This window comes from Ailuropoda melanoleuca, chromosome 1 (genome assembly GCF_002007445.2).
Source record: "Ailuropoda melanoleuca isolate Jingjing chromosome 1, ASM200744v2, whole genome shotgun sequence".
Classification (NCBI taxonomy): domain Eukaryota; kingdom Metazoa; phylum Chordata; class Mammalia; order Carnivora; family Ursidae; genus Ailuropoda; species Ailuropoda melanoleuca.
This window is the reverse complement of record NC_048218.1, coordinates 92,293,702-92,313,964: the sequence shown is the minus strand read 5'-3', so window position 1 is coordinate 92,313,964 and position 20,263 is coordinate 92,293,702. Positions and strand designations below refer to the sequence as shown.

The 20,263-nt window shown below is 39.8% G+C and overlaps 2 protein-coding genes across 12 annotated transcripts in view; one reads left to right on the top strand and one right to left on the bottom strand.

Moving 5' to 3' along the window:
• MYNN (myoneurin) overlaps positions 1-11,686 on the top strand; it is a 36,326-nt gene extending 24,640 nt beyond the window's left edge. For 6 of the 9 annotated variants that reach the window (XM_034663273.1, XM_034663247.1, XM_034663235.1 and 3 more), the window contains one exon: positions 4,444-5,404. The gene's annotated coding sequence lies outside the window, so the exon portion shown is untranslated. Of the gene's footprint in view, positions 1-4,443; positions 5,405-5,744; positions 6,756-11,450 lie in introns of those variants that run through there. The other 3 variants (XM_034663253.1, XM_034663239.1, XM_034663262.1) reach the window with 2 other exon arrangements.
• Positions 1,132-18,763, bottom strand: LRRC34 (leucine rich repeat containing 34). 3 transcript variants are annotated; one of them, XM_034663276.1, is made up of 12 exons: positions 18,613-18,757; positions 16,049-16,102; positions 15,272-15,392; positions 14,443-14,561; positions 14,278-14,366; positions 13,217-13,300; positions 10,165-10,293; positions 8,335-8,430; positions 5,653-5,807; positions 5,106-5,261; positions 4,410-4,536; positions 1,132-2,922 (listed from the first exon to the last, which is right to left on the bottom strand). In XM_034663276.1, the coding sequence occupies exons 1-12, from the start codon at positions 18,713-18,715 to the stop codon at positions 2,719-2,721; spliced, it is 1,437 nt and encodes a 478-aa protein (XP_034519167.1). In that variant the 5' UTR covers positions 18,716-18,757; the 3' UTR covers positions 1,132-2,718. The 3 variants fall into 3 exon arrangements, with proteins under 3 accessions (XP_034519167.1, XP_034519171.1, XP_034519175.1); XM_034663280.1 differs by having other exon boundaries at positions 14,278-14,342; positions 18,613-18,756; XM_034663284.1 differs by lacking the exon at positions 16,049-16,102 and having other exon boundaries at positions 18,613-18,763.
• Between the last annotated feature and the right edge of the window lie 1,500 nt (positions 18,764-20,263).

Genomic DNA, 20,263 nt, shown 5'->3' with positions numbered 1-20,263 from the left:
TGGTAGAATTCACCTGTGAAGCCATCTGATCCTGGACTTTATTGGGAGTTTTTTTTATTACTGGTGCAATTTTGTTGCTAGTAATTGGTCTGTCCAGTTTTTCTATTTCCTCCTGATTCTGTTGGAAGAGTGTATGTTTCTAGGAGTTTATCTTTTTCTTCTAGGTTGTCCAATTTGTTGGCATATAGTTTTTTTGTAGTAATTGTGTATACTTTTTTATATTTTTATGGTGTCAGTTTTAACTGATCTTTCATTTCTGATTTTGAGTTCTTTTTCTTGATTAGTCTGGCTGAAGTTTTATCAATCTCTATTTCATTTATTTCCACTCTAACATTTACTGCTTCTTCTCCTAACTTTGGGCTTTATTGGTTCTTCTTTTTCTAGTTCCTTTAGATGTAAGGTTAGATTGTTTAAAATGTTCTTGTTTCTTGAGGTAGGCCTATGTCACTATAAATTTCCCTCTTAGAAATGTTTTTGCTATGTGCTAAAGATTTTGAACTGTAGTGTTTCCATTTTCATTTGTCTCCAAGTATGTTTTGATTTCCTCTTTCTTTGTTGATCCATTCGTTGCTTAGTAATCTATTATTTATCTCCCAGGTATTTTGTGTTTCAGTTTTCTTGTAATCTTTTTCTAGTTCATACTGTTATGGTGGGAGAAGATGCTTGATATGATATCACTGTTCTTAGACTTGTTTTATGGCCTGCCACGTGATTTGTCCTGGAGAATGTTTCGTGTGCAGTTGAATAGATACTCTGCTGTTTTGGGGTGGAAAATTCTGTGTATATCTGTTAAGTCCACCTGGTATAGTGTGTCATTCAAAGCCACTGTTTGATTTTCTGTCTGAATGATCTGTCCACTGATGTAAGTAGGTGTTAAAGCCCTCTAGTATTACTGTGTTATTGTCAGTTTCTCCCTTTGTCTGTTAATATTTGCTTTATATATTTAGATGGTGCTCCTATGTTGGATGCATAGATATTTAGTTATTATATCCTCTTAAGTGAACTGTTCAGCTTGGGTGTTTTCCATTACCCTCTCCTCCAGATCACTGATTTATTCCTGTATTCTCTAATCCACTGATTTCCTCTAGCACATTTTTTAATTATTATATTCTTCATCTCTGACTAGTTCTTTGAGTTCATCCACTCTTCTCTCAAGTCCGGTGAGTATCTTTCTGACTATTACCTTGAACTCTATTAGGCATATTGCTTCTCTCTTTTTCTGTGGTTTTGCCTTCTTTCATTTGGGACATACTCCTGTGTCTCCTCATTTTGTATTTCTATGAATTAGGTAGGTCCTCTGCTTCTTCTGGTCTTGAAAGTAGTGGCCTTGTGTGGAAGGGGTCCTGTTGTTTCCTGCCACACAGTTCTCTCTGGTCACCAGAACCTGTTGTGGTTGAGCTATGACCGATGCTGGCATGCTGCTAGAAGATGCTAGCCCTCTGCCCCACTGGCTCTAATGACCATCCTGTAGTGTTGAGGGTACACTGGGGACAGGGCTTGTCTACTGCACAGCTGGCTAAGGAGCCCTCGTAGTCTCTACAGCATGCAGACAGGCCCAGCGCTCAGCCTGTCTACAGTGGTCAGCTTTGCCTGCTATGGGCTCACTGGTGGGCAGGGCTTGCTTCCTGTGTGGCTGGCTGTGAGACCTGGTTGCAGCACCTGTGGGCTTGCTGGTAGGCAGGGCTGGCCATTAGCCTGGCTGTCTGGAACGAGCCTCTGTGGCTGCTGCAGACACACTGATGGGTAGGGCTTGCTCCTATGTAGGCAGCTGAGAAGCGTGCCTATAGCAACTGCACGTGTACTGGTGTGTGGGGTTAGCTCCCCACTCCCCAGGGCAGGAGGTGCTGTGGAGGGGTGCCTACCACAGTGGGCAGGGTAGACAGGGCAGGGCACACAGTGCTAGCAAGGTAGGGGGAGAATGTCAGAGCTGGCTTCTACGAGTGTCTAGCTGTCTAGGCTGGGAGAGGGCAAGAAAAATGGCACCCACCAGCACTTTCATTGCTGGAGAAAGCTCCTTTATTTCCTATAGATTCCTGCCCCTCCTGTACACATCCTAAAACTGTCAGTAAATCTCCCTAACATATACCCCAGGCACTTTTCAAACTGCTGCTTCTATGCTCTGTCTTGGGCCAAGTTATTTAATGTGTTGGCTTTTAAAGGGTGGAGATTTGGTTTTCTGTAGCCCTTCAGCTCTCCTGGAGTTAAGCCACACTGGTTTTCAAAGCCAGACCTTCTGGAGACTGGTCTTCCCAGTGCAAGTCCCCAGGGCCAGGAGTGTCCATTGTGGGGTCACTCCTCCTTACCTGTGATGTCCCTCGCCTTTGTGAGTAGTCACTCCAGGGGTTTCATTCCCGATGGCATCACTGTCCCTCCAACCCTTGTTGATGTGACCTTGTCTCTACCCCTAGCTGTGGAAGATCTGTTCTGCCCCCCTTCAGGTGGTTTCCAGAGTGCGTTGCAGTACAGGTAGCAGTTGCCTCCATGTGTCTGTGGGGGGAGGTGAATTCAGGGTCCTCCTATTCTGCCATCTTCCCTCACCTGTCAAATTTCTTTTAAAGAATTAGACTACTGTTTTTCTACAATAGGTAGGCATACAAAGTCATTTTAATAGTCCCTTTTTTCCAATGTATAAAAGATAAAACATTCTAATTTAAGAAAAATAGGCAATAAAATACTAACATAAGACAGATACATGAAAATTATTTTAGAGCTTGGTTTTCATAGATGTCCACCTACTGGTACAAGAGTAAAACCTGCATTAGGTGAATTCGTGCAAGCTTCTCCATAAGTTGGTCTCCAGTAGTAATGCTTTTTAAGGCCATTGTAGACTTCTGCAAGATACACATTTCCATCCACCACAAATGGTTCCACATCTGTATTGTCTGGTTTTAGACGGCCCATTTGAATTAAGTCTGAATAGGCCTATGATTTTTAAGAAAAGAAAAACCTCTCATTACATAAATGTTTAATTACTGTAAAATGAATAAGTTAATTTCAATATTCAGATTAGCTATACTGATTCAGTTTAAAATATTCTAAGTTACTGGATTTTAGTGTTTTTTTTTTTTTACATACGATTTTTGTCCACTTAATTTCACATAATGAAATTATAATCTTAAAGTTTATTTCCAAGTTCTAAGGTATTTTGTTCTATGGCTCCCAGAATTAACAATTTTCTGTATTACAGATTTTGTGGGCCAAAGGTCCCATGGTCAAAATTTTCAAGTCCTACAGGGGTTCTTTTTTTTTTTTTTTTAAGATTTTATTTATTTATTCAACAGAGATAGAGACAGCCAGCGAGAGAGGGAACACAAGCAGGGGGAGTGGGAGAGGAAGAAGCAGGCTCATAGCAGAAGAGCCTGATGTGGGGCTCGATCCCACAACGCTCACGCCCTGAGCCGAAGGCAGACGCTTAACCGCTGTGCCACCCAGGCGCCCCCCTACAGGGGTTCTTAAATGAGGGAGGAGGGAGTTGTATATGCTTTGAAAATCTGAGGATAGCCAGGGACCCACTTTTCATAAAAAATAAGCAACCAAATTTTGGCAATACAACTGTATGGAGTCCATGAACTCCTGAAGCTAATTTATAGACTGAGGCTAAGACAATTTCTGTAGTATTAGATGCTGGCCTGGCTGGTAGGCTAATTCCATCTTTATTGTAGAATTTTCTTTGTATGTCTGTTATGGATCATTGGTATCTTTTTAAGGGTATCATACAAACATGTTAAAATGGTTGGTCAATAATGTTTTGAGTATAGAGAAAGGCAGATATTTAGACAATGAAAGATTTAAAATTTTAGTTGCTTTCTACTTTAGCTTATTATTCCAAACTCATTCTAGTGTGTAGAATATGAGGTTTTTCTGAAATCAAGGGTTTAAGTAGTATATTTTATTACTCTTTTTAGAGGTAGAATTTTGGATAGTCTTTTTGCAAATTGAGAATTTTAGCATCTTCCTTCTTTCCAAATAAAAACTATTTGTTACAGTGCTTTTTTTGTTTTGAAAGTCGTATGAAGGCCTCTATTTACATAAGCAACATAAAAGCACTGTATGTCTCCAAATTCCATGTCTTGGTTTAATTATTGGGCAGATTAGAGATTGCACTACATCAAATTTAGAATAAATCAACAATTGTGATTTTAAATGTTTAAACTTTGGAGGAATTGGGACTGTATAATTCAATGATCTTTATATTAATATGTAGTATTTGATATCTCCTATTTCAACCACAAAACTTTCCAGTGCTTAATTTTTAGGACTTATGTTAAAATTATCAAAGCTGAAGTGTCGTACTATATTTTGGAATCATTTCCAAGGCCACCTGTAAATGTCTGATATTATAGAGAAGACCCCAGAAAAAGCCTTTAGTGAAGGAAAGAAAAAACAAAAACAAACAAAAAACAACTTACCATACATGTAGCCTCATCAAATTTGTTTCCCCAGATGTAGACATTCGAGAACGTGGGGTTTGTTTTCATCGACTGTGAAAGTGCAACAAGTCCTTCTCCCTCTATGTTGTTGCTGACTACTGACAACCTATGAGAAACAGGAAGTAATAACCCTGGAAACCCCGCTACAAACTTCCACACAGAAGATGCATAACTTAGCCAACAACATTTGACATTTTATTGTGTAAAATCTTAGGAATTACATTAAAGATACTTAGTGCTAACTAAAATCCAAGAAACTTCATTTTCTAAGTGGATGCTTCATGTACCTAGTAGAGTTACCTACGTTTTAGAAGTCAGCAGTCTGTTTTATATCATTCAGCAAATGTCGGGGTGGATTACAAATATACCCTTCAGGATAAAGTCATCCAATAATATTTTGATTATTTTTTGTCTTGATCATATTGAAAGATTATGATTTTTCTGTAGAATTCAGGATAAATACTGTAGGCAGTAAGAATTTTCTTAGTCTTAAGCAATCATAACTAGAATCAAACTGATTTTTAATAGACATTACTTTTGAAAAAAATTGAAATGTTTGATGTCAGTTTAGAAACTGTTTTCATATTTCATCATGAGTCTTGATTTTTAAAGGGCTTGAGGTATTTTAGAAGTTTAATCAAAATAAGAAAAACTTAAATATAAAACCATACTAACGCTCTAAGGCTCCTGTTGTGTGAAGCAAGAGTTTCACTGAGATACTTTGCTCCTGCATTTTCTATTCTGTTAAAAGAAAGATCTAGTACTTCCAGGGTAGTATTGCTTTTCAGTACATCAGCCAAACACATCATTCCATCATGAGTTATTCTGTTGCTGGGAAGGCAAAAAAAAAAAAAAATACATGGTTACATTTTAAAATATGAAGTATTCTTTTATTTATAGAGATTAACATGCTTCAAGACTGTTGTATAGAACATCACTTTCTAGTTTAGTAAAGATTTTAATCACTCAGTTTCCAAAAAAGTTAATAAAAATTTACTATAAAATATTGCTTCCATTCTGGTTTACTCATGATTAAATTGCTCATTCACATTGCTAGGAGATAAAATATCAGTATAAACTAAATACTAAGGCTTAGGACAAAAAGTTAACGGTGGTTGCATTTTCTGATCTTTGGAATTAGTGTCTAACAATGTATCCTAGGTACTGTGAATATTTATATAGATTATTCCCAGGACTTCTGGATTAATGTATTATCACTTACCAGCTGACATCAAGGTAGCGTAGGCTTCTGTTCAGATACAGTGCATCACATAACTGTTTCATACCACAGTTTTTTATATTATGCTTACACAGGTGTAGTTCAACAAGGCAGTGATTTTCTTTCAACATGTGGCCTAGATGAACTGTGGACTCTTCCTAAAAATAGGTAAAATCTTTTTCTAAAATACAGTTTTGAAGCTGTACATGTTTATTCCAAATATATGCCAAGTTATTTAAATTAGCTCTTTAAAAAGATAACAAGTTAAGACTATTAGCCTGTGATTTGTATTTGTTTTGGCTTGGCTTTTAAGAAAAACCACGTTTGCCACAAATGATACTTTATCATTTTAAAAACTGGCAGCAGGCACTTACAAAGTACAGTGACTAAGTGATATAAAAGAGGCTGGTTTTAAAAAGTTATAATTCTAAATCACTCCAGAAGAGGGGTGGGGAGGGAAACAATTAGCCCTGTGTGATATTGTGCATGTTAAGCTCCCTTATTGCTCTCCTCTCAAGAATCTCTAAATGTTTCTTATACCCTCCATATGTTCCTGAACTTTTCTCCTGATAGAGATAAAATAGATAAATTCTTTATCTATGAAGAGTTTATCTATACACTCTTCATAGATAAAATACAAAGACATTTCTTAATGTTGGTTCTATTTTAAAAATACACTCATTAGTCCTGTGATATCCAGTTCTTCACTTTTATAATCATCACAAATTTCTAAATATGTTTTACTGCTCTAGTCACTGGAAGACTTTTTTCATTCCAAATTCTAGCTGCTTCCAGACAAAAAGTGTATAATCTCAATGAGGATTTGACTACCAAGCACTTAAAGTTTTTAACGAAGTCAAAGCAGGTCTTAAAATGAATGGGTCAGTATTTTATGGTAAGAAGTCCTCTTACTTGATTGCTGCATTTTGTCTTTTTGTGGGCTCCATACCCATGGAGCCCAACACAGGGCTTGAACTCATGACCCTGAGATCAAGACCTGAGCTGAGATCAAGAGTCTGATGCTTAACTGACTGAGCCACCCAGGTGCCCCAAGATCGCTGTATTTAGAAGTTTTACAGTCACTGGAAATACTGATCACAAACATGGTAACTATGTATGCTCAAATTATGTACTTCTACATAATAACTGAGAAAAACTACTTTGAGAAAAACTGCAAAAGTGAAAACCCGTAGCAATAGCAGATGTGTACATGAGCTTTATAATAAAACGGTCCAAATACTAGCTTTATGCTACTAGTTGTCTGACTTTGGGCAAATTGTTTCATCTAGCTAAGTCTCTGTTTCCTTTTCTGTAAGATAGATAAAATTATACTTCCCCCACAATTAACAAAAAAGTACCTGGCATAAAATAACTGTTTTGTAGAACACTATAAAGTGTTTTTTATTCTTCAGTAGTCTGTAATCCTATATCTGATTTAAATTATTGCTGACACTGTAAAAGAGACACCCAAAGGGAAGCTATAGTTTGAGATCTTAACAAATGCAGACTGACCACTTAGGGGGTCCAGTATTGCTCTGCATGGGGCCTGGAACAGAGGACAGGATATATAGATTTGTGTTTTATGCTTTGATTGCATTTTTTTATAAGGTCAAGAAGTTTGGTTGAGGGACCACCCTTATTAAGGAAGGGAACTAAAATCAGAAGTAGTAAAGTGTTTTTAGATCCATTTACCAACTTGGACAATTTGCCTAGGATGGCAAATTAAGGAAGGGAACTAAAATCAGAAGTAGTAAAGTGTTTTTAGATCCATTTACCAACTTGGACAATTTGCCTAGGATGGCACCTGGCATCTGTAGCTTTCCATGCTCCCCAGATAGTGAAATGGAACAGGTTTGCAGGCTTCTGTCTGGGAGCAGCAAGTGCGAAGCAGCACAGGAGGACTCTGCTGCACAGCCATTGAAGAGACGAGTACGCACAGGAGGACCTGAAGGCAGGCTAGAGTTTAGCTGACTGCTAGATGCACCAGGCCAGGCCTGGACCTCAGGAAGACCTTGGGCTTTTCTTAACTATTCTGATTTGGTAATAATGACACCACCCGACACACTTAAAAGAGGAATTGTGCTTCTAATGTGATTCCATATACTTTAACATGCATATTTCTGCAAGGCTTTAATCCAGAAAATTTTGGTTTAGTCTTCAAGTCTCATGTCCTCAACCTGAGAACCTTCTCTGCCACTTCTAAAAGAATGTAAAAGAACAAGAAGCCTTGAAAGCAGCTACCATGTTTTTACCATCATCTTGTCTTCAGCATGCAGCTTACCTGTAGGATCACATGCAGACTTCCCAGGCTGTGCTTCACACACATTTTGCCATTGTTACTCATGATTTCTAAAGGGTTTAGTGATACCAGTATAACAAGCAAAACAATTCACACTGAGCTCTTACCCAGCCTTTAAAACTTTAATCATTGTTTTTGTCTTAACTACTCTGCCTCTTTACAGGTTTATTCACTGTGAATCTGAGTTTACAAGGAAGAAAACATGTTTATTGCTTAAATAAGCAACATCTAAAAATCATAATTTAACTCAATTTTTCTTCAAATAAGTTTTTCTTTGTAAATGCAGTAAGTTCTAAAAATATGAACCTTGACATAACCTTCAGTAAATAGTACCTTCATTCTATTGACATGTAGTAACATCAGCTGTTACCACTGTGCGTACATACCTGTTCACCGTACAGCACAGGTCGGTTTAGGGTTATTCCCTTAACTGTTGGGTTTTGAGTTAGGACTGTAGCAAACGCTATCACACTTTGCATTCCCTAGAAAGAGCAAATTCATTAAGGAAACTGTTGAAGTATAAAACCTATTTCAAAATCAGTAATCTGGACTCTGAGAAATAAACGTTTAAATTATAAATCCTGAATTACAGTTTGGTCAAATTCAGGAGTGAATTGTTACTATGTTATTTTCTCCCTGCCCTAAAATCTGTAACATGCAAGGGGAGTTCTTAAAGTTTCAGTGTCCGTTTCCTAGGACTTCACCTCTAGGTTTGCTCCTAAGCCCTCAAGGTTCTGTGTGTTTCTGACCTCAGATACCCAGACACACATGCAGGTTCTAGCTAGGGTTCTGCACTACTTAGAACAGACCATGTGCAAGCATTCTTTTATACGCATACTCGTACTTTCAGTGTGTGCACAGTGGAAAAGGTTTACTGATCAATGTTTTTCACAGCTTCTACAGGATTCCCTCTGTACTTTATTGGAAGGGCCTAATTCTCCCAGATTTCTGTGATGGACATGAGCACACACCCCCAGCTGTTACGCCAGAAAACCTGGGCCTCCTCTCCACCAGTCTACTTACCCTCCCATCCAATTGATCACTAAGTCTTAGAGACTGTCTCCAAAAGAGGTTTCAGATTAACCCATCTGTGTGCCACCACCCTACCCCCAATCCTTATCGCCCCCCTGGATTATAGTAATTTCCTAAGTGGTCAGTGAGCTTCCTCTCACCACCCTCTTAATTTCCCCACAGAAACCGAAGTGATCTTTTTAAAGGACAATCAAATCGTCACCCCCAAAGCCTTATCATGATACATATTTACAACACAATCCCCTCTTCCCCTGGTGTATGACCTACAACCCATACAATGTCGCTGGATTTGGCCTCTGCACACCTCTCACCTTCGCTTTGAGATACTCTTAACTCCCTCTGTCTAACCACTCTGGCTTTTTAGTTCTTAGAAACTGCCAGACTCAATATTTCAATATTCACGCACCACTCATAATTTTTGCCATAATGGAATATCAGTTTTACTATTTACTTAATACTTTTCTATTAAATCAACTCACTGTTTATCATTTTAAAACTCTTACACTAGCATAAATAGAAAACCATAATTCCTCAAAATAGAGCATCTGTAAAAATAAATACACAAGTAGTAAAATTACCTCAATCTGTAATAGCAATGCTACCCATACCACTCTTGGGGTAGCATTATTTTAGAGTCTGTGTTTTCTGGACCCCTGCCTGGAATGTTCTGCCATGGACCCTCTCCAAGGCTGTTTTTCCTCACCCTTCATGACTCAGATATTACTTCCTCAGATATTAGGCATTAGATAGGTGTCCTATCATGCAGATTACCTCCTACCAGAGTACTTGGCCATCTTTGTAGCACTTTTCTCTTTATTGATGTTTTCCCAACTAGAATATAAAAAAAATGCTACCTCTTTAGAAAGCCTAAATTAAAAACAATCTTTTTCTCAAAAAACCCCATATAGGTTAAGAAGGGTTATAGATTGAAGCTTAGGAAGAATTTTATTATAGGTCTTCCTCTATAATATCATTTAATACAATCTGATTTTATTAATTGCACTGTTATGCCTAATAGAAAAAGCAAAACAAAACAAAAAAAACTTTTTCTCTCATATTAGATACTAGGGGCAAGTTTAATCATTCATAAGACTGTCATTTATCTGGTCTCTGACAGTTCCCTGTCCTGGTTCCAAGGAGAATGATGAGGTGCCTGGGTGATTTTTCTCAACCATTCTACTTACCAGATCACAGTCACCCAGATCTAATTTTTCTAAAGATGAATTAATTTGTAGCATTGCAGCAAAAAACATTCCACCTTTATTTTCAATCTTGTTTCCAGTCATTCTTAGGTATTTCAGAGTTGTATTCTTCTGAAAAGGAAAAGAATCAAAACTTGATTAAAGTTTTATTTCACAGAATTCTCTTGATTACATGAGTTAGGAGATTTTTCTATTTGCAGACTCATCAATTTTTTATGGCTTCATGGAGATAGAGTAGGATATACTCCTTAAAGGTAACATTCAGTTTTCCCAGTAAGAGATAAAAATCTAGTTTAATTTTGTACTGGAAAGAGTGCCCAGGAAACAGACGCCCAAACAATGCCCAATAAATGAAGCAGATTTTAATAAATTTTCCTTTCATTGGGCAATCTAAATTTGTTTTCTAAGAAAATTACACTACTTTATTGAGGTGAAATTCATATAACCCAAAGTTAGCCATTTTAACATGTACAATTCACTGGTTTTTAATAAATTCACAATGTTATATGGCCATCACCTAGCTAGTTCCAAAATACTTTGCCCCCCAACCCCCACAAAGGAGACCCTATACCCATTAAGCAATCACTCCATATTCTCCCTGTATCACTTTTAAAGAAATAGAATTCCTCAAACACTTGCAAAATTTAACTTCTCTCATTCTACTCTTGATAATTCTTTTACAAAGAAAATTAGGCATTTCAGTATCCTAATGAATATTAGAGGACATATAACTGCAAATAATTATTAATTCCCTTAAGAGCAGGAAGAAGGCAAGGATGTCCACTATTAAATGGAAGTATTAACAGTGTACTGGAGGTTCTAGATGAGGCAATTAGGCAAGGGAAAAAAAGGCATCCACATTGGAAAAGAAAAATATCTGCTTATAACGTGATCTTATATATGGAAAATCCTAAGGAATCCACCCAAAAAAGCTGTTAGAACTAGTGAGTTCAGCAAGACTGTAGGACACAAGATCAATATATAAAAATCAATTGTATTTCTACACACTAGCAATGAACAATCCAAAATTGAAAATTAAGACTATCCCATTTACAATAGCATCAAAAAGAATAAAGCCTTAGGAATAAATTTAGCAAAAGCAAGACTTGCATATTAAAGCACTGTTGAAGGAAATGAAAGATAAAAATAAATGGAAACACATCCCATGTTCATGGATCAGAAGACTTAATACTGTTAGGATGGCAGTACTCCCCAAATTATCTAAAGATTTAAAGCAATTCCTCTCAAAATCCTTGTTTTTCTTGCAGAAATTGATAAACTGATCTTAAAATTCATATGGAAATGCAAGGGACCCAGAAGAGCCAACACATCATGAAACAAGAACAAAAAGGGACTCACTTCTTGACTTCAAAACTGACTACAGGGGCGCCTGGGTGGCAGAGCAGTTAAGCGTCTGCCTTCGGCTCAGGGCGTGATCCCGGCGTTACGGGATCGAGCCCCACATCAGGCTCCTCTGCTATGAGCCTGCTTCTTCCTCTCCCACTCCCCCTGCCTGTGTTCCCTCTCTCTCTGGCTGTCTGTATCTCTGTCAAATAAATAAATAAATAAAATCTTTAAAAAAAAAAAAAAAAACGACTACAAACTACAGTAATCAAGATAGTGTGGGACTGATGTAAGGATATACATACAGGTTAATAGAATAGAATGAAGAGTAGAGAAATAAACCATTTGTAATCAATTTTTGACAAGGGCATCAAGAAAATGAGGGGAGGAAAAGTCTTAAATAGTGTTGGGACAACTGGATATTCACATGCAAGAGAATGAAGTTAGACTCCTACCTCACGTATATAAAAATTAACTCAAAATGGATCAAAGAACAAGGGAGCTAAAACAAAAACTGTTAGAAGAATATGCAAGTGTAAATCTTCATGACTTCGGGTTAGGCAAGGCCTTAAATATAACACCAAAAGCACAAACAAAAGAAAAAATAAATTGAACTTAATCAAAATTAATTTTGTGCCTTAAAGGACACCATTAAGGAAGTGAAAAGGTAACGTAAAGAATGAGAGAAAACATTTGCAAATCACATATAAGGGACTTATATCCAGAACATATAAAGAACTCTTAGAATTTAAAAAGACAACTAGACATGGGCATTGAACAGATGTTTTTCCCAAAGAATGGCACATAAAAGATGCTCGGCATCATTATTCATGATGGAAATGCAAATCAAAACCCAAAAACCTCTTCATGTCCACTAGGATAGCTAAAATCAAGAAGACGGTAACAAGTGCTGGGTGTAGAGAGGATATGGAGAAATTAGAACACTCCTACATTGTTGGGGGACTTCTAAAAAGAGACACGTTGGAAAAGAGTTTGACAGTTGAACAGTTAGCAAATGATCTGTCAGTATACTCCTAGGTATATACCCAAGAAAATTGAAAACATGCACACAAAAATGTGTGAATATTCGTAGTGTATTATTATAGACAAAAAATAGAAACCCAAATGTCCTTAACTGATGGATGAATAGGATATATCCAAATAATGGAATGTTATGTCAATAAGAAGGAACGAAGTATGTTACAATATGGATGAACCTTGAAAGCATTAAGTCAGTCACAGAAGACCACATATTGTAAGATTCCATTTATGTGAAATGTCCAGAATAGGCAATCTATTAGATGAAACATAGATTAGTGACTGCCAGGGGCTGGGGGGTGAAAGAAGCATGGAGAAGGATTGCTAATGGGTACAGGGCTTCTTTCTGGGATGAAAAGTTTCTAAAAACAGAGAGGGATGGTCATGCAATTCTGAATATACAAAAACCCACTGAATAAACACCTTAAAGGTAAATTTTTATGGAAAAGGAAATCTTTATGTGAATTATCTTAAGCTTTTTAAAAATGAGTTCAAGAATGCTCATGTACTGTTACATTTTAATAAATTGAAGTGTAATAAAAATACACATTTGCACAATGAGTTCACAGTAACATTTCATCCTGTTAATTTCAAGCTATCAGAAATTGAACTTCCCAAAGAAAATGTTAGTTTGAGGTATACAAATGCTTACGTGTAGTGCTTTAGCAATCAATTCTCCACCTTCGGGCCCAATATCATTAAACATAAGGTTTAAGTAAGTGAGTTTATGTTGTTTCTATAATAAGGAGAGAAAAGAAGCTATTACAGATGTAATTATTAGGAAAAAAAATTTTGAAGCTGCTTTTAGTATTTACCTCCAAAGAAAATCTTTGTAACAGAAAATCAGCCAAAGAAGCTACCATTCAGGGGGTGGGGGGATGGGGAATCACCATCCTCATTTAAACATAATAGCAATATAAATGAAAAAAAAAAACTGTTCTATTTTGATAAGTCATTTAAAGTACGAATGTCCTTTATTTAACCATAGTGTACAAGTTTGCAAAAGATGACTCAGGAGCTCTAGGTACCAGCAATCTACCGATAAATAAGTGGGGTTTTCAGTTTATTTCAAGTGTTATAAATATAGTACAAGGTTAGGACCCTGGATATTTTGCAAAACTAGCATTTTGTGTGTGCGTGCCATTAGACTAGGTGGTTTCACTGCAAACAACTAAAAGAACTTAACACTTTGATGATTTTTGCAACATTTTTGTAATTGCTGAGAATTAGTTCATGTTTTTAAATCTTCACTCTGTCCTTGTGCTATGTGCCATCTCATGGATAAGAGAATTTTAAGATCATTTTTAAGCTCATGAGAAGCACATTTAGCAATTGAGATTGGGACAAGTAGTTAGGAACTTAAGCCAATTTAAGAGAGGTATCAAAAAATGATATATGCTCCTTTAAACATTTTTTTTTAAACAGACATAAACCCATATTTGCCCATCTTCTGAAGTTGAAACAAAGCCTTTTCTTAAAGTACACCTACTCTGATTGGTGGACCACATTTTTTTACTCCACTGTCCGTCTTAAATAAAATGGAACCGCGATGTCACATTTCATCACGGGCATCTCCAAAGTGAGGTCACAGTAAAGGGCCAACCTAGCAGGCTGGGGGTGCTCAAACCCTGGACCGTCCAAAGAAAAAGGACTGGTTCTTAATGGACTCCTGAAGAAAACAAGAAGAACTACGAACATTTTGTAGTAGAATACCTGAAGCAGTCTTGCGGCATAGTATGCACCAATATCACTCAGGAGGTTGTATCTAACATCCAGACCTGAAGAACACGGGTGAATACAGGCTGACATTCTCTATACTGAATAATTAAAGTCAGGAAAATGGAAGCAAGAGGTAATGAGTGCTAAGGAGACATATACCATTAATATGTGGATTCTTCTTTAAAATTCTGAAAAGAATCCAAAAATCTTCACCTGTTACTCTTTCTTCTGGCAGTAAGCAACTGTTACCAGCAATGTTTAATGTGATTCCTTCCGACCTGTTAAAATACAAAAGAGAACAAATAGAAGTATTTTTCTTCCTATATAAGTAGTAACATCATGAATAGCATTTACTGAAACTAAGTATGTATCACTATACAGAGTAACACCAAGTAACTTAAGATGACTGATTATTCTCTAGATTTTGTAAACACTTTTATACTATATAGTTTTTCTCTCACAAAAACAAAACAAAAAAACCCCCACGATGTGTCAGGACACCTGGGTGGCTCCGTCAGTTAAGCAACTGCCCCCAGCCCAGGTCCTGATCCCAGGATCCTGGGATGGGTCCCACGTCGGGCTCCCTGCTCAGCGGGGAGTCTGCTTCTTCCTCTGCCTGCTGCTCCCTTGCTTGTGCTCTCCCGCCTCTGACAAATAAATGGAATCTTTAAAAAAAAAAAAAAGTATCTCTCCCTGATAAAGACATCAAAGACTTCAAGGTTTTCATAAATAAATCCAGCTCACAGGAGTTCAGGACAAATCTGAAGGCTAGACCTAGAGGCCGCTGGTCTAGTGTTCTTCCCCATGTACTCCACTACCTCCAAGACCAACTAGCAGTGTCCGTCATCCGTTGTTCTAAGTCAAAGGTAGGTCTGTTTTAAAAAGCATGTGCAAATAGCTTAAAACAAATCACTCGGTATTCCAGGATTTTCACACAGAGGAATGTCAGTGAATATTACTTATGTAATCAAGTATTTGTCTTCCTTACCCCTTTTCAATTTCTTCATCCACTTCTTGGAGTATATGCAATATAAAAGAATTAATTTTCTGGGACTTTTCCATACAGAGATTATAATAATTTTCCTGGAGATGGCCAATAGCTTCTGGAACTTTTGAAACATAAGTGCATTACTCTTCATCATATATAAATGATACCGGGGCCTCTCCTATCCCCCCTCCCTGCCCTCCCCCCCAAAAAAATTACACTTCTTTCAAAGATATGAGTGTGTATGAGTGTGTGTGTGTGTGTGTGTGTGTGTGTGTGTGTGTGTGTGTATAGAGCCAGGGGTGGGGAAGAAAAAGATGACAGAATGAAGAATAAAGAAAGAAGAGGAAAATAGAAGGAATTGGGGGGAATAAAAATGCTGTTTGGAGAAGCAGGGCCATAGAAGCACCCGCTGAGGGTAGGCAGACACTAACTTGGAAGGGACACAAAGGGAGAACTAAAATCCTGGTAGCGGAGGAAAAGGATATTCAGAGAAATTAAATATTTTATCCAAAATCATACAGCTCATAAGGGTAGAGTATAAAAACGGACTCCAAAGCCTCTTTCCACTCTGCCACATCGGGGTAGGGGACTCATGTTTTCTTATCGTGACTTCAGATGAAGACGGATTTAATCAGAGAATCTTAAACTCAAAGGATCTGAAAATCCCCGAGTCCCAGAGGTTTCTTAGATGCGCTCTACACATGCGAGAGGACGGCACCTTTGACTATGGCTCTGTTGGTTCCCCCTGAGTTGAGGCCTGACTCAGAAGCTCCTCACCTTCCCCAGCCTTCCATTTCCTCTTTCTAAAGGTTGGTTTTCCTCTGCTCAGTCCTTAATAAGAAGACAGAAACAAAGCAGGAGTTGAAATCTCCTTCCTCTGTTATGCCTACAGCTTTCTTTAATGGTCTGTTTTTGATATTAATTTAAAAGGATTTTTTGCAGGACCCAAGCCTTCTAGGGCTGGAAATGATGTTTTCCCTCTTCTTAGAAGCACATATACCACTATCTTTGTTTTCTGTCCTATCTTTTGTATAGGTCTTTAAAAAAAAGACACAAAAAAAAGAAAAAACAAAAAACCTGTGCTCAGAGATCTCACAACTCAACGAGCCTGGTGTCTTCAGGAGCCAGACTCTGAGTCTCTGCATTTCAAGAGATGTTCTTTGCTGAGATTTCTGCACTATATGAACAAGAGTTTGCTAAACAAATTTGCAGAACAAGATTTAAAATGAGGGAAATTAAAAAATGAAAGTAGTAAACTTTTAATAGTTTTTAATAAACTTTAAAAAAAATCAACCTGCCTATTCCAGACAACTTGGAAATTTCAATATCAAAAAGAAATAAATACTTATCAGCAATCCCACTGCTAAAGAACCATTACAATAAAGGTCTGTGGGTATTTCCTCCTTATTGTTTTTCTCATCCATGTACATATTAGCCTTTTTTTAAAAAAATTAGAATATTTCAGTACAGTTCCATATTTCTTCATTTAACATTGAGTTTTCCCATCAGTCTCTGAAAAATATTAATGTCAACAGAATTTCCTATCTTATGGGTGGATGTACATAAGAAATCCACTCGTTTTAGGAAGTTTCCATGAATTTAACATTTTAGCACAATATTTCCCAAACTGTGTTCTTCAGCATACTAATCTTCCATGAGATGATTAATGACATTCTAAGTAGAATTCATTGTCAAATAAGTTTGGGAAGTGCTGAATTAAAGCTGAACAGACCTCTATAGTACTTTTCAGGACATTTACAACACTCAGGGGCACAAAGATTCTTCAAATTGTTCAGTCTGGAGAGTAGGGAGACTGAAAATACTCCATTTCCCAGACTTATGGGACCATGGTTCACATGGAATGCAAGCTACAAAATGCAACTTTAGTATTCTCCACAGGAAACACATCAAATTGATCTCCAACAAATTTACTTGTTGGAGCTGGGCTCCCACTGGGCTTCTTTCCTCCCTTCTGGCTACTATCTTCCTTGGTACTGAAAAGAGGACAAGACTGGCCTGAGAATCTCTGAGGTTCAGTACCTGCCCTTAGTTGGCCATACCACACCCAAGACAGGCAGAAGAAACGTGTCAGACTTAGAACTCTCTCTCTGGAGGAAGGAATCTTAGACTAACAGTTGAATATAGCCAAAGAAAGCTACGAGAAAATTCTTAGGGCGCCTGGGCGGCTCAATCGGTGAAGTGTCTGGCTTCAGCTCAGGTCATGATCCCCTGCCCAGTGGGGAGTCTGCTTCTCCCTCTNCACTCCCCCAGCTTGTGCTCGCTCTCAAAAAAAAAAAAACCTTAAAAAAAAAAAAAAAAAAAAAAGTCTTATTACCCGACCATGGATTTAAAGTATTTAAAAGTTTCTGCTGTATTTTTCTGCTATGCTCGCTTTCATTTAAAATTCACCTAAGTGTTGTACGCCAGGATTTTATGGCACCAATAATTTATTTCCTGTATTCCTATTAGGGGAAATAATAAATCCGTCTTCAAACTGTAAAGCTAAAACTAGTAACCAGTCACACAAGAAAATATCAGGAATCTAACTTAAATGTCAATTTTCATCCACGCCGAAGTCTTGTATTCCAAATATTTTTCACCTGGCAGCACGTTTTAAAGTTTCTAAAGAAAGGGCTCATTTTGGAGGTGGCCCCTATGCCTGGAACTTCCAAGTACCAGGAAACCCAAGGGTTGGGAGGGAGTCAGACTGGTGCGCCTACCAGGGTCAGCTGTGCGGCTTTGAACAAGTTATCTTAACTCTCCCATCTTAAATCTCCTCTTATGCTAAAAGCAGAGCACGACGCCCATCTTAAGGACGCACTGAGGAACCTAAGGCTTCTAGCACAGTTCCCTGGCACACACTGGAACACAAGCATCCAAGATGGAACCAGCGGCGTGCAGGCTATGCTTAATTTGCTAGGGATAATTCACAGTTGCAGAAATACTTAAAACAGAGACGGCATAGAGATGCAAAGTAAGAACGGTCTCAAGACCCTCTTGCCCACTAGGCCCTGCCTTTTGGAGCTTCCACAAAAAAGGGCCCGAGAAGAGCCCCTAGACACCCTTCCGGGAGACTGTAAGAGCAAAGCGACAGGCACACCCTCCTCCAGGACAACAGCTCGTGTGAAGGGCAGACCCAGGGGTGGGGGTGAGGGGACATTTGGGGACCCCCAAAGTTCTGGCCGCAGCTGGGGTTCCCTGGGGCACCCTCCTGCCCCACCGCCTCGAGCCGGCAGCCTGCTCAGAGGAACGGGCTGGTGCAAGCCGCCCTCAGCTGGGCCCGGAGCCCCTCCGCGCTTCTCATGGGCCAGGCAGGCGCCGAAGGACACCCTGTTTCTTACCACTGCCGTGTGCCAGGGCCCAGGACGGATTAGGGGCTGTAGTGGGAGCGGGAGGGGGGGATCGGGGCCCCGCCCAGGGGGCCTCCTTCCCGCGGCTCCACATATTCCTTTTCACCCCCAGGCCGCTGCGGAGGCGTTGTCATGACGACGGTGCGCATGCGCCTGCCTAGTCCCAGGCCGCCTGCCGCGTCTGGGCTCCGAGGACCGCCGGACCCCGAGCGCCACCTCCAGCCGGCTGCGCATCCCCTGCCGTTACCCACTTGGGCCCCGAGGCCTGACTGGGCAGGCGGTGACCGCCAATGCCGTGGAAGTTCCTTGGTCACCCCCTCTGGCTCTGGATCACCCAGACCTGGGTGAAAACGCAGAGGGAGGGTACCCTGGCTCCTCTGCAGGGGAAGTTCTTGAAGTTTAGGGGGCACGGCTGATGGGCTAGGGGCGGGGGCTACAAAGACGATTATGACACAGTCTCCTCCCCAAAGTGTGTACATACCTTTGGGGGCCAAGGGCAGAGGCAGTAGCACCAGCACGGATAAGGCACGGAGCTAGGGGAGCTTAAAGGGGTATGTAGATAGCCTTGTGGAGGGACGGGGGTATCACGGAGGGCTTTCTGTAGGAGGTAACTTCCTGATTGGTCCCAGTGAACCATCCCAGGGATGAACTGGTTGGTGGGTGCTGGAGACACGCAGGTACTTGGGGCTGCCCAGAGGAGTATGGGGTGGGGGGGCAGGCAGGGTCGGACCCACGTGGAGCCCTTGTGCCTCCTGAGAAGCACAGCTGTTACGGGACAAGGACGCTGAGAGCCCTCAGATAGGGAGCAGCTGGTGGATTTGACAGGACCTAGGGGAGAGGAGGTCTGAAACAGCTGCAGGAGGCCTTTGGAGGGAAGGCCCAGCTGAGGCTGGTCTTGGGGAGAGGAGGAGAAGGGGACAAAGTCCAGCCATACTTACAGGGCAACGCGCTCAGGTACTTGGACATGGGAGAAAGAAAAAGAGGACGGAGGGAAAGAAAGGTCTTCTGTTTGGTGTTACCCTAGACCACAGAGGAAGTAGTTGAAGGGCCCCTGCAGAGAGCCCTGGAGCCCACCAGAGACTCCTTGCCTGGGAGAAAGAAGGAAAACCCTCAAGGTGAAACCAGGAAGCTTCTGAACACAGTTCAAAGGTGAAAAACAAAACGTCCAGGACCTGGGTCCCTGAAGCTACCTCACTAGACAATTCCAGAACAGCACTCCACTGCTAAGAAACCGAGCTAGGCAAGGCAGCAGTCTCTTCACACCCTGTGTAGCCCACAGATTTTAAGCATCACTTAAATTATTTCAGGTTAAACATGAATAGAACATACTGTTTTCATTTACCCCATGTTCTACCAACAAAGCCGAGAGGTAGCTTGAAATATACTAAAGCACGAGTGCGGGCACAATTCAGCATCTAGCCTCCCAGCCCCTTTCAGAGTGTTTGGAGTTAAGTAGAGGAAAGTAAAGAGAGGTTCAGGATTTATTAATTGCTGCTCTAGGGGAAGGGAGGGATACTCTTCTAAGGGAGCAAGAAGTGCCAGGGGCACCTGGGTGGCGCAGTCATTAAGCGTCTGCCTTCGGCTCAGGGCGTGATCCCAGCGTTCTGGGATCGAGCCCCACATTAGGCTTCTCCGCTGGGAG

Bases quoted from the DNA above. Each gene is read 5' to 3' on its own strand.
- LRRC34 (XM_034663276.1), bottom strand. From the start codon at position 18,715: ATGTGGAGCCGCGGGAAGGAGGCCCCCTGGGCGGGGCCCCGATCCCCC. The intron at 14,367-14,442 runs GTATATGTCTCC...AGAGAATGTCAG, and splicing joins GAAGAATCCACATATTAATG to CCTGTATTCACCCGTGTTCT. The intron at 13,301-14,277 runs GTATTCTACTAC...TCCTTATTATAG, and splicing joins ATGCCGCAAGACTGCTTCAG to AAACAACATAAACTCACTTA.